The following is a 13,785-nucleotide window of genomic DNA, read 5'->3' as shown; positions in this document are numbered from 1 at the left end:
TTATTTGGTCTGAGAATTTGCTGCTTTCTCTTTAAGCCTCAACAGAGCTTTTCTGACATCCTTGTTCCTCAGGGTGTATACAACAGGGTTCAGAAGAGGAGTCAGTACAGTGTAGAAAACTGCCACAACCCCATCCACACCATTCTGGGAGCCTGGCCTCAAGTAGATGAAAACACCGGGACCAAAGAAGCACAGGACCACGATGCAGTGGGAGGCGCAGGTCTGCCAGGCTCTGCGCCTCCCCTCCGAGGTGCGGATCTTCAGGATGCAGCGGCCAATGCACGCATAGGACAGCGCTATCAGGAGAAAGCAGCCCGAGGCCACCACCCCGACGTTGACAAAGATCACCATCTCATTGGCTGAGGTGTCCACACAGGCCAGCTTGAGGATGGGCGGAACGTCGCAGAAGTAATGCTGGATGTGGTGGGGCCCGCAGTAGGGCAAGCGGAACGTCAGGGCAGTCTGCAGCGCCGAGTGCAGGGCGCCGCTGAGCCAGGTGCTGGCGGCCAGGACGGCGCAGGCTCTCCCGCTCATCAGGCCGGCGTACCTGAGCGGGTGGCTGATGGCCAGGTAGCGGTCATAGGCCATGACGGTGTAGAGGAAACACTCGCTGCTCCCCAGAAAGTGGAAGGCATAGAGCTGCGCGGCGCAGCTGCCAAAGGAGATGGCCCCGCCCGCTGGGGAGACGAAGGTCATGAGCATTTTGGGCACAGTGACAGTGGAGAACCACATGTCGATGAAGGACAGGTTGGCCAGGAAGTAGTACATGGGGGTGTGGAGGTGGGACGCCACCCTGATGAGCAGCAGGATGAGGAGGTTCCCCACCACGGTGAGCACGTACACCACCAGGAAGATTCCCAGGAGGGCGGTGCTGGACGCGGGGGCGTGGGGAATGCTCGCCAGGACAAACAAGGTCACGAGGCTCGCGTTCCTCATTTCTTCTCACCCTTGGTCTCTTTTCCTGTAAGAATATTCATCATTCAACATTTAATGGAAAAGTGAGAGCCTGTCCTATACATGACAACCGCATCATACATGGAAGATAATTCTAAGGTTAAACTAAACTCTGTTAAAAACCTTTGGTAAAGGTGATGGAAATTCTCTCTCTCTCTCTCTCTCTCTCTCTCACACACACACACACACACACACACACACACACACACACACACGCAAAAGGGATCTCTACCCAGTGTATTAGTTTTTTCTTGCCGTGTAAAAATTTACCGCAAACTCCCCTAAAGAATGAGGGAAAGAGGGCGGGCCGCGGTGGCTCAGCGGGCAAGAGTGCTTGCCTGCCCTGCCGGAGGACCCCGGTTCGATTCCCGGCCCCAGCCCATGTAAAAAACAAACAAACAAACAAAATATAATAAAACAAGAAAATGTTTAAAAATGTTTCCCTTCCTTCCTTCCATCCTTCCTTCCTTCTCTGTCTTTCCTTCCCTTCCTCCCTCTCTCATAAAAAAAAAAAAAAAAAAAAAAAAAAGAATGAGGGAAAGAGCAAAGGTGATGGTGGAGTTATATAGAGAAGTTCGATTTTAATGAGCAAGTATGAATGCTGAATCAGTATACTGATGTTTCTTTCACTCTCCAGTACCTTAGAGCAGCAGGAAATAAAAACCTAAAATTGTGGAATTGTAACCCATACCAAACTCTGAAATCTGTTCTCCAACCGATTGTTGCAATGTACTTTGAAATTTATTGCTTTTTTGTATAAATGTTATTTTTCACAAAAAAAACGAGAAGGAAGAGTATAATAGAGAAGATTCAACTTATTGGATTCAACATGTTGATATTTCTTGTGGTCTTCAGTAACTTGGAGCAGCTAAAAGAAAAAAATGAAAAATTATGGAACTGTAACCCATGCGAAACTTTAAAATCTGTCATGTAACTACCTGTTACAATGTACTTGGAAATGTATTGCTTTTTTGTATATATATAATATTTCACATACACAAAAAAAAGTTGAAAAAATTTCCATAAACTGACTTAAAACAATGCAAATTTATTATCCCATGGTTTCTGTAGGTCAGGTCAGCTGGATTCTTAAGATTTCACAGGGCAGAAATCAAGGTGACATCTATGCTGCAATTTTATCTGAGACTGGGGATCTTCTCCCAAGTTTATTCAGGTTATTGGCACAATTTTGTTCCTTGAGGTTTATGACGGTGGTCTCCATTTGCTTGCTGGCTGTTAGCAGGGGGTGTAGCTCTCAGATATTCTGCAGGCCACCTGCACTTTCAAGTCAGGTAGCCATCTCAAAACAAGTCTGCTTCCTTCTGCACAGCCAGCAGGAGAATCTTGTCAGCCATCTAAGACAGAGTGTTATGCAACGTAATGTAATCAAGGTAGTGACGTCACAGATCCCACGCATGCTCAAAGGGAGAGAACATACACCGAGGGACCATTTCGGCTTCTGCCTCCCAGACCCATATATATTCTGTTTTATCCCCAGGTTCATGTAGCCGCTTGAAGAGCCAAGAATCTAATTGTTGTTATTAATGAGCATTTCAAAATTCTACAGCACACTTGATTTTTAATTTAGTTTTCTCATATAAAACTTGGCAGTAGCATCACCTATCTCCCTGAGATATTATAAATATTAAATGATGCCTGTAAAATATATGAGGCAATGCCCTACACATGATAACTGCTTAATAAATAGTAGCAAACAATATTACAGTATTGCCTGTTTTGCTCTTATAAGACAGAAAAGAGTGAATAAATGAATTCTCTCTTTTGTTCTAGAGTCCTCTCCATTTCAGATCTAGGTCTGAGAGGAAGGTTTCCTCCCTGACTCTATTGTCCTCTTTGCCACTGCTACCTGCAGGTAATAATTTCAGCAAAGCCTCATAACAGCATCCCAGCCATCTCCCATGTGATTCAGAGAATGCCAGACCTCAAGCAGTGCTGGCCCAAAGCCCCTCCTACGCTAGACCATGCCATATGAGGTGCCAAGATCCTAAGGCTCACGTGTACCCTCTCAGCCACAATCTACTAGGAAGCAATTTTCATCCTACACCTTTCTGTCCTAGATATCAAAATGTTCTCTATTATTGGCTTTATTAGAGATAATGTCTTTGTCCCCCTATCTTCTCCCCACCACACTTACTAGCAAATATGGGCAATTCATAATAACAGAAGACAGCTTCACATAAAGTATGTGTTTCTTATCTGCCGCAGTCCAGCCGCAGCAGAGGGAATGGGCTTGAAGGTGTGGAGGGTCGTCGGAGGGAGAAGAACACCAAGAGACAGCTTAGAGTGCTCTGAGAAGAGTTGCTTAGATTTATTTTTGCTTAACTGATTTTATACCCTTATTCTTGGCAAAAAAACAGGTATCACAGGATCATGGTTGTGTCATGGCTTACATTTTAGGTAAAGTTACAGGTTCAGGGAAGCAAAGCGAAAGTACACGTTCTGATTTTCTTAGGAACATTTACACAAGATTTCAATAGCAGCAAGATATTGGCTTAAACCGCAGACATTGTGTTTGCAGTTTTCTGAGTTTAGACTTTCTGTTCCTATTATTCTACAGGTGAGGCTATATGTCAAGATCTATTTTAATCTGGTTAAAGGTTAGCTTGTTTTGATTAAAAGGTTACATTGTCTACTTAGATTTTTTATTGTTTCATAGCAATGGACCGGTGCTGTGGTGGGGGAGATTGGGTGGTGATAGGTATCAGTTTTTCTAATTCTTTTATTTCCTCTTGAAGTTTTTGGACAGGTTCCCTGAACCAGGGGCAGCATGTTAAACTCCATCTTAACTGTGATTTCACTAACTGTTGTAAAAGATCTCGTTTCATTTTAGGCCCCAAAAGACACCAAGGGGGGCTTGCTCTTCTAAGTTTTTCTATAAATGATAAAGAGTTAAATCTAACGTGCCTACCATTGACATTTACAATTCTATGGCCATCTTTATTGTAATGATTCGTTTCGATATAATGCTTGGAGCACAACCAGCAACAAGGAACACACAATTAGTGTCGTTAATCCCAGTATTTTTCTATTACACCATTTTATGCCTCGTCCTCTTTTGGGGCGTTGAAGGCCTTGCCACCGCCCTTCCTTCCAGGGAACCGTGTCAAACCGGGGAGGAAAAAGAGGACGCGGCACTTATCTAACACCTTTCATCTCAAACAGGAAAAATGGAACCAAGGCAAGAGGAAAGAACATATATTGGCTTAATTCCAGAAGACAGGATTCTGTATAATAGAAAGAGAGGCAGAAATGATGCTTTTCAGTTAAAAATCGGAGTGATTACCGGGAGTGGAGGGTTATTAGTAATCGTTTTATAAGGAAAGACTATGAAACTTGCTCACTAATATGAATGGAATGTGCGTTTCTGCTCTTAGCAGAGCCCAGAGAAAGTGAATCTCATCTCCAAGGAATGCGGTTTAAATCTATTGAAGCTATTTTTCAAATATGAGAATAAACAGCAGAGACAGGATTGCTGTAATTACTGAGATTAATATCAGATCTTCAAAAATGGAATATATGTACTTCTGAAAGTTCTGTTGTGCCAGCAGGATCTGATTACCAGTATAGTCTCACATTCAGATTTCAAGAAAAATGAAAAATTTTACGAGGTAAGTTTTCAGGTACCCTGAGGCTTAAGGCAGATTTCTCAATCAGGAGTCCCAATGTCCGACTTGTTTGCTATAGCAGCTTAGTTCCCATTAGTGGGCCTCAATTTACACACACACACACACATATGTGTGTATGTATATTTACTATTTTACTATTTACTATAAATGCACACTGGACAACCAAATTCAGAAGGAAGTCTAACAATTGCCAAGTATCTTAGTTCTGAATGGAAGTTTAAGATAAAGGGGAGAAAAGGAAGAATAAGAGAAATCTGCCTTTCTAAGAACTCACCTTATAGTGTGTGATTCATTTCAGTAACGAAAACTTGTCTGAGGAGTTTCCCCCATTTTTTCTGTGCGTAATGTAGAGGTACTAGCTTGCATAATAGTACTCAAAAAAACAGATGCACTTGTGATTTCTTGGTGGTAAAGCATGGTTCCTTTCCCTTCATGCTACTTGAAGTGCAGAGAATGGAAATTAACACCACTAGACGTGTGGGAGCTTAAGTGGATTCAGTGTCCCGGGGGTGGGATTGCTCATGGGTCCTCAAGGTGCAGAAAAACAAGACAAATAAGCAACGAAGGGTTTTTGATAGGCATTCCCGTATTTCCCCATGTGGTTGTTATTTACCCTCTCCTGAGAAGGGCTCACATCTCTCTGAAACGACTATTTATTCCTCAGAGGAAAGGAGGCCATGTTTAAGGAACATTTGGTCATTTTTATAACTGATAAAGAACATCTTTCTTAGTCTAAATTAGTGATGGAAAGGATGAACCTCCTTACTGACAACAGTCTTCCGGTCATTTCTCCCTCACTTTGTGAAAAGTGAACAAATTCCCACTTGTTTAAGAATGGAAGGAAAAGAAATAATATCCAGTAACATTCTAATTTTGTAAGTGCTTGGAATATGGTATTTTATTTAACTAGTACAACCCTGTGAGATACATGGTGTTCCTATTTCACACATAAAGAAAATAGAGATGCAGATGAGTTAAGAAGCTCATTCAAGGTTTATTCAAATAGAATAAATGCCCAAATAGAGTAATTAGAGTCCAGTATCATGTTTGCTATGCTCCAAAGTTAGCATTTTCTTTCCAACCCACAAAATTGCCCATATTAAAGGATTATTATCTGTGCTGGTTTGAAAGGATTTATGTACCCTAGAAAAGCCATGTTTTAATCCTAATCAATCTTGTGGGAGCACCCGTTTCTTCTAATCCCTATTCAGTACTACAGATTGGAAACTTGATTAGGTTATCTCCACGGAGATGCGGCTCAATCAATTGTGGGTATTAAACTTGATTAGATGGAGACATTTCTTCATCCATTCTACGTGGGTCTAGCTTAGTTTACTGGAATCCTATAAAAGAGGAGACATTTGGAGAGAGTTCCTTTTGAGACTGAGGAGAGAGCCACAGAACCACGACAGCAGGATGAGAGAACCAGAGTCCACCAGCCAGCGACCCTTGGAGATGCAGAAGGAGAAGGCTACTGGGGAGCTTCATGAAGCAAGAGGCCCAAAGAGGAAGCTGGCAGATGTTGCCCTGTTTGCCACGTGCCTTTCCAGTGGAGAGAGAAACCCTGAACTTCATCGGCCTTCCTTAACCAAGGTGTCTTTCCCTGGATGACTTAGATTGGACATTTCTGTAGACTTGGTTTTGGACATTTCCATGGCCTTAGAACTGTAAACTAGCAACTTATTAAATTCCCCTTTTTTAAAAGCCATTCCAGGCTGATGTATTGCATCCTGGCAGCCAGCAACTAGAAAATGATTAAATCTTCCTTGCTGCCATTCTGCTCATCTATCTTTTATCTCGCAGTGCTCAGAAGGGCACTGGGTATGCCAGGGGTGAACAGGAAGGAAGAGGAAGCTCCAATGCATTGGAAGGTAAGAGGGTTCTCTCTTACCTCACAACATGATTACCTGTCACAGACTTGCCAGTCTACAACATGGATAATCCTTGAAAACTTTACGCTAAGTTAAGTCAGACACAAAAAAGAAATAATAGTATGATTCTGCTTATATGAAATATCTAGAATAATCATATTCATAGAGATGGGAGCTAGGGAGAGGGAGTAGAGGTAGAGTGGGTGTTAATGCTTAGTGGATACAGAGTTTTTATTTGCACTGATGAAAAAGTTTTGGTAATGGATGACAGTGATAGTAGCATAATATTGTAAATGTAATTAATACTGCTGAATTTCCTACAAGTAGTAGTAGTAAATTCTGTCCATTTTTCCAGATGTTGCGATGTACATAATGGTGGGAAAAAACAGTAAATATAGATGACTAAAGAACGATTCAGCACAGTGTGACAGATGTTATGGTGGTGCTAAATCCAGGGACCTAGGCATGTATATGCACAGTTCAGTTGACCCTGTAGGGGGCATGTGTGTGTATGGAGAATTTAAGATAATACTTGAAAAATTAGCAAGAGTTAGTAAGTTAGGAAGAGGAGTGTTGAGTGAAAATTCTTCCTGATCAAATAAATGGCCCAAGGAACTTCCCAGAGTCCAGAAAAAGCTGTATGTGCTAAAATTGTAAAACTCTTAGGAAAAAAATAAACATGGGAATAAATCTTTATGACCATAGATTAGGCAACAGTTTGTTAAACATGACAATGAAGACACAAGCCATAAAAAAGAAGAAAATGACAAACACCACCATCAAAACTAAAAATGTTTATGCATCAAAATATGACAACAAGGAAGTGAAAAGAAAACCAATAGAATAGGAGAAAGTTATTACAAATCATATGTATGATAAAGGACTTGTATGTAGAATATAAAATAACTATTACAACTAAATAATATAAAGACAAATGACCCAATTTAAAAGTGGGCAAAGAATCTGAATAGTTTTCAAAAGGAAATATGCAAATGAAAACCATGAGATACCACTTTACACCCACAGAGATGGCTATGATAAAAAAGACAGATAATACCAAGTTTGGGCAAGGATATGGAGAAGCTGCAACCCACATATACTGCTGATGGGAATGTGAAATGGTGCAGCCACTTTGGAAAACTGTCTGGCATTTCATCAAATAGTTAATCATAGAGTTACCATGTGCTCTAACAGTTGTGCTACTAATTTTGCAACCAAGAAAGATGAAAACCTGTCCACATAAAAACTTGAACATGAATATTCATAGCAACAGTATTCATTGTAGGCCCAAAGTGGAAACAATCCATATTCAATCAATTGATAGCTGGATTAACAAAATATGGTACATATTAACAGTAGAATATAATTCAGCCATAAAAAGACATGAAGTACTGATACATCGTACAACATAGATTAACCCTGAAAAATTATGTTAAGTGAAAGAAGGCAGTCACAATGGACCACGTATTATTTCATTTGTATGAAGTGTCTAGAAGAGGCAAATCCATAGAGACAGAAAGTAGGTTTGTAATGGGAAGAAGGAGAGATTTGCAGGGGGTGGCAGCTAAATTTTCTAAATTTGGTTATCATAATGAACAGCTGTACACGTATGCTAAAAGTTGTTGAATTCTACACTCTAAATGCGTGAATTGGATGCTATGTGAATTATGTCTCAATAGGTTGTTTTTAAAAAGTTCAGCATGTATTTTCCTTCCTACACATGAAATACTTGGAAAAAATACATATAAAGCATAACAATATTTATGAATGATTCTTCATTTTCTTCTTTGAATTTTGTTGTATAATAATTTTTGTGTAACAAACAACGTTTAATCCTACACTAGTGTCACACAGTTAAATCTTAAAATGTTTGATTGGGAAAAATGTACTATTCCATTCCTGGTAGCCTTTCAGCCACAGATTAGTTAAGTATATCTCTAGAAATAACTTCTCTTTTACCCAGTTATAAATTAGAGCAGCAGAATGAATACCAAAATATGATGTTCAATACTATGTGATTTCTATAGGGAAGCCAGCTCTCTATAACACACCTAACATGGATGCATTAGTCCTTGAACTTTTATCCGTGGAATCATGCCAAGCAACCTTCCTTGGAAATTAATCTCAGAGATGACCAAATGTTGCATTGTCAGTCATATTTATATAAGAGATGCCATGGCATTATCAGGGAAAAAGGCAAGGGATATTCTGACATGCTTATGTTCACAATAGCTCCTTAGTATGCTTGTGAGTCAGAATTTCCAGGTGAACTTTCTATTTGAACAGGATCTGAACAAAAATGTCTAAGTTGATTTATAAAATAAATGCACAAAAACTTAAACATAAATTATTTCTAAGGAAACATGTATCACAGGAATTTCAGGCTCCTTAAATGGTTTACATATTTTATTTGTAAGAAAAACTTGAGTTTGACCAATTTCTAGACAGATACTGCTGTAAGAAAATTTATACCCACTTTGATTTTTGTTAAATATTAATCTCAATGTAAGAATGTTTTAGTTTATCTAAAAAAAATGGGACTATTGTTAGAAGAGTCTGCATATACATATATGTATCATGTAGGCCTTACTAAGTGATGGCATGATTTGCAGAAATGGAAATGAAATGTTTTTTTAAAAAGTTCAGTATGGATGTAGTAGGGACTAAACTGTTAAATTTTTTGTTCTTTGGTTGAAGGGCAACAGGAGTATAGGAAGTGATTTAAGCAAATGAGCGACATTTTTTATTTTATCTCCTTTTTATGACTTTAGCAATCACTCAATGACATTGAAAAGACTAAATTTCTGGCCTTTCCAGGCTAAGGGCCAGATTCTAGATGTTACTAAATTCAAAGTACTATCACTCTGGTGTAATTTTTCTTTAATAATCGGTCATCCTGTAGACACCCAATTCTTTCAACTTCAATAGTATTTGTTTATTTTGCCACTGGAATATTCCCCCCTCACCCTCATGACTATCTAATACCTCCCACCCACCAGCAACAAAATACATTAAAGCAAACAACATAAGAAATACATCATTTTCCCTTCTCCTCCCAGGAGACTCTCCCTGACATTCGTACATCTTGCTGGTCAGTAGGAATGGAAAGAACCTCCGAAGACTGCTTTCTTGGGAAGCACTTTTCAGAAAAACTTTCAGTGATGAAAATGTATGGAAAAGTCCTTTCACATTCTACTGCCCGTAAGGATCCTGCACAGATTCAGCCAACATTAAGCAGCTTGACGTCTCTTTATCTTATAGCGGTTTATTCATTTATGATGAAAGTCCTATGGATACTGAAATGCTGCATAAACATCTATGAGCATACAACTGCATAGAGATAGCAAAATAAATGGTTATGGATATAGTTTGATTTTTATTTTCTTATACTGTGCTTCTATGGCAGCATAAAATAAGCCACAATGTGTGTTCACATTCACTCTTCTTTGCCTAAGGGAGACAACATAAAATAATTATGACACTTTTTTTGTTGAAGCATTCTTAAAATATTCCTATCTATCGTATTTTAAGCAACGACTAAGAGATGACCCAAGATGAATCCTATTTGCTATCCTGATGTAGAACTGTAGTTTTTTTTAAATGATGTGTTCAGAAAACCAAATAGTGCTGAAAGTTCAAGTTAGAAATTTCTGCCAGAAAATTCTTCAATTGCAGAACCATGATTTATTTCATTATTATTCATTTACACATATAAATTTCATTAAAATGATTGACTGTTATCTACATTATGCAGAGAAATCAACAAAGTATAGACACTTTAGCTAAAGGTCTGTAGCACTCCTTGCTTAGGTTTTTATTTGCTTATGCTAATATTGCTTGGGAGAATGGAAAATAGCTATGAGTCAAGTACATAGTCAGATGTCCTTTCTTACAACTTTTATCTTCTGGTGCTAAATGAGTATATTTAATGATATGCTTCAAGAGGAAGAACATAGTCTATGTGGTAATTAAGTAATTAGGTTACCTTCCAGTATAACAGAGAACCTCGGATGAAAGTTAGCTGCCTTTCCTCTGAAAAACTATAAATTTGTAACAAAATAAATCCCCTTATTAAAAGCCAGCCATTTCTGGTATGTTGCATGCTGGTGGCTTTGGCAGACTAAAACAGTCTATGAGTAAGAATTTCATAAAGGAAAAAGTAAAAGGAGGCTGTAGCTCCAAGAACAGAAAACATTTACAGTACTTCACTCATGGTGAGTTTTTGAATTTTCCTTTAAACATCCCCAAGGTTATAATACATGCTAGCATCCAGTCCCATTCCATAATAACTTAATTACTCTGAATTATACAACAGTTTTTTACTTTAAAAATGTGATTGTGTTCTTAAGAACATTCTAGCTACAATTTGCAAATAAGCAAAATCAAATTAGTGTTTCAAAATTTCTGCTTTTGGTGTCTCAAAGGAGGTATAAAGCATTGCTAATATGCCCTATTGGTTTACCTAGATCATATTTAGTACCGTTTTGTTGATGAAGTCTCTGCTAGATACAGAAGAGTGTATTCTAATTGGTTAGAGAATCTTGATTAATGTTGAAAGTGTGATTTGTTTAGAATACAATAGTATATGAAATATAAAAATAAAATGGTCTTTTAAAATGAAATCATTGGTATCTTTTCAGTGGATCATCTTACACTTTAGGACTCCTACTCCAATCTGGGGCAGGTGCCTTCAGATCCCATTAAGACAGTAAGCTGGAGCACTTAGTTCTATTCTAATATGGAAACACCTACACCAAGATGGTAAATCCCATGATGGTCAGAGCTAAGACTTCTTACCTCTGGCGTATTGCCAGCATCTCTCCCTGGGTCTGCCATAGAGCAGAGTTGCATTTGCTAAATGATGACACTGTTAAACTGTCCACATTTAGAAGTAAAATATTTAATGCATATTAGTATTTTTAAGAAGAAAAGAAATTAAAATCATGTCCCAGATAAAGCTATTGAGGAATGAATTTTAAAACACGACATATCTGTTTCACACTTTAAAAAGTGATATTATTTAAACATTTTAACCAAACTTACAGTAAGTGTATTATAATTCTAATATTCAAAGTCTATGAAAACCCACTTTACCTACTTGTGATTTTTTCTGACTCCAGTAAAAAGCAGCTGTGATTTTAAATATTGGATTGTTAGCTCATATGTGATAATCTTAATCTGCAAGTATACTGTAAAATCTGGCTGAAATTGCTTCCTTCAGAGAGATTTTTTCCTTCTGTTAGGCACTATGAATCAGAGAGCACCTTAAATAGTGAATAAAAATTAAACTCTGAAACTTTCTTAGAGCAGGATTGTGGTAACAATTGTCTTTTATAACACTCTAACCCAGGCTGCTATTGCTGGTTTGCCTGACTTCTTTCACTGATGGTAGATTTTGTCTAGGTACCATATCTCTAAGGGTATAACTCTGAGGGTTCTGCATTTATGTTTGGGTTTTAGTTCCCCCTTCATTTCCTTCTTGGCTTGAGACTCTATCTTCTCCATTGCTACCAATATACCCCATGGATACTGAATCCCAAATTTCTAGCTCCTGGAATCAGCAAATATCTTCAGATTACTGGAACTTTCAGAATAGTGTCCTGGTATTTTTATTGCCTCTTTGGAGCCCTGGACAGCATTTCCCCTGTCAATTTGAGAGTTCTATACATTGTTTTTTGTTTTTGTTTTTGTTTTTGTTTACTTTATCTGTTTGTTTTGTTATACGTAAGAGTTTCTATAATGAATCTACAATAAACACAATTTAAAGCATCAAGGAATTGATGAAAATTGCTTTTATTTCCCCTGTCAGCTACTTAGCATATGAGATGCAGAATTAAATGACCTATATAATCAATGAGTTCAGAAAAATAAAGTACAAAAAAATCTAGATTTCTGTCACATGAACTATGAACTTATTTAAAATAATTCAAACAGTTGATTAAGCTAAAATTTGCATTTCAATTCAGAAAGATCTTTCTTTTAAGAAGTTTGCTCTGAGGGGACCAAGATGGTGGCTTAGTAAGGTACGTGCGTCTTAGTTCCTCCTCCAGAGCAACTACTAGGTGAACAGAAACAGTGCAGAACAGCTCCCAGGGCCACAGCAGGGAACGGACACAAAGCGTACCCAAGTCTGGACTGGCTAGACCGACTGGGAGACTCTGCTGCGGTGAGATCCCGGAGCGGAGCGCGCTTCCCCGGGCCGTGGCAGTTGGCGGCCAGAGCTCCTCCCTCCCTCCTTCCTGGGCTGGCTGAGAGTCTCAGAGAGGCAAGTTTCCCAAGCCGCGGCAGCTGGCACCCCTCACAGAACTTATGGGAATGAAAGATACAGTAGAAGAGGTGAAAAAAACAATGGAAACATACAATGGTAGATTTCAAGAGACAGAGGTTAGAATTAGTGAACTGCAGGATGGAACATCTGAAATCCAAAAAGAAACAGAAACTATAGGGAAAAGAATGGGAAAATTTGAGCAGGGGCTCACGGAATTGAATGATAATATGAAGCGCACAAATATACATGTTGTGGGTGTTCCAGAAGGAGAAGAGAAGGGAAAAGGAGGAGAAAAACTAATGGAAGAAATTATCACTGAAAATTTCCCAACTCTTATGAAAGACCTAAAATTACAGATTCAAGAAGTGCAGCACACCCAAAGAGAATAGATCCAAATAAGTGTTCTCCAAGACACTTACTAGTTAGAATGTCAGAGGTCAAAGAGAAAGAGAGGATCTTAAAAGCAGCAAGAGAAAAACAATCCATCACATACAAGGGAAACCCAATAAGACTATGTGTAGATTTCTGAGCAGAAACTATGGAGGCAAGAAGACAGTGGGATGATATATTTAAATTACTAAAAGAGAAAAACTGCCATCCAAGAATTCTATATCCAGCAAAATTGTCCTTCAAAAATGAGGGAAAAATTAAAACATTTTCAGATAAAAAGTCACTGAGAGGATTTGTGACCAAGAGACCAGCTCTGCAAGAAATACTAAAGGGAGCACTAGAGTCAGATACAAAAAGACAGAAGAAAGAGGTGTGGAGAAGAGTGTAGAAAGAAGGAAAATTAGATATGATATATATAATACAAAAGGCAAAACGGTAGAGGAAAGTACTACCCAAACAGTAATAACACCAAATGTTAATGGACTGAATTCCCCAATCAAAAGACATAGACTGGCAGAATGGATTAAAAAACAGGATCCTTCTATATGCTGTCTACAGGAAACACATCTTAGACCCAAAGATAAACAAAGGTTGAAAGTGAAAGATTGGGAAAAGATATTTCATGCAAATACCAACCAGAAAAGAGCAGGAGTAG

General features: G+C 38.6%; 1 protein-coding gene across 1 annotated transcript; it reads right to left on the bottom strand.

The window, feature by feature from the left end:
* Nucleotides 1–936, bottom strand: LOC143643251 (olfactory receptor 10G4-like). The gene has a single exon (XM_077111997.1). It carries the CDS (start codon nt 934–936, stop codon nt 1–3), a length of 936 nt encoding a protein of 311 aa, XP_076968112.1.
* Nucleotides 937–13,785: the final 12,849 nt, after the last annotated feature.

This window comes from Tamandua tetradactyla, chromosome 8 (genome assembly GCF_023851605.1).
Source record: "Tamandua tetradactyla isolate mTamTet1 chromosome 8, mTamTet1.pri, whole genome shotgun sequence".
In the NCBI taxonomy this organism is placed as follows: Eukaryota; Metazoa; Chordata; class Mammalia; order Pilosa; family Myrmecophagidae; genus Tamandua; species Tamandua tetradactyla.
The sequence above is the reverse complement of the archived record's forward strand: the minus strand, read 5'-3'. Positions and strand labels throughout refer to the sequence as shown.

Bases quoted from the DNA above. Each gene is read 5' to 3' on its own strand.
- LOC143643251 (XM_077111997.1), bottom strand. From the start codon at position 936: ATGAGGAACGCGAGCCTCGTGACCTTGTTTGTCCTGGCGAGCATTCCC.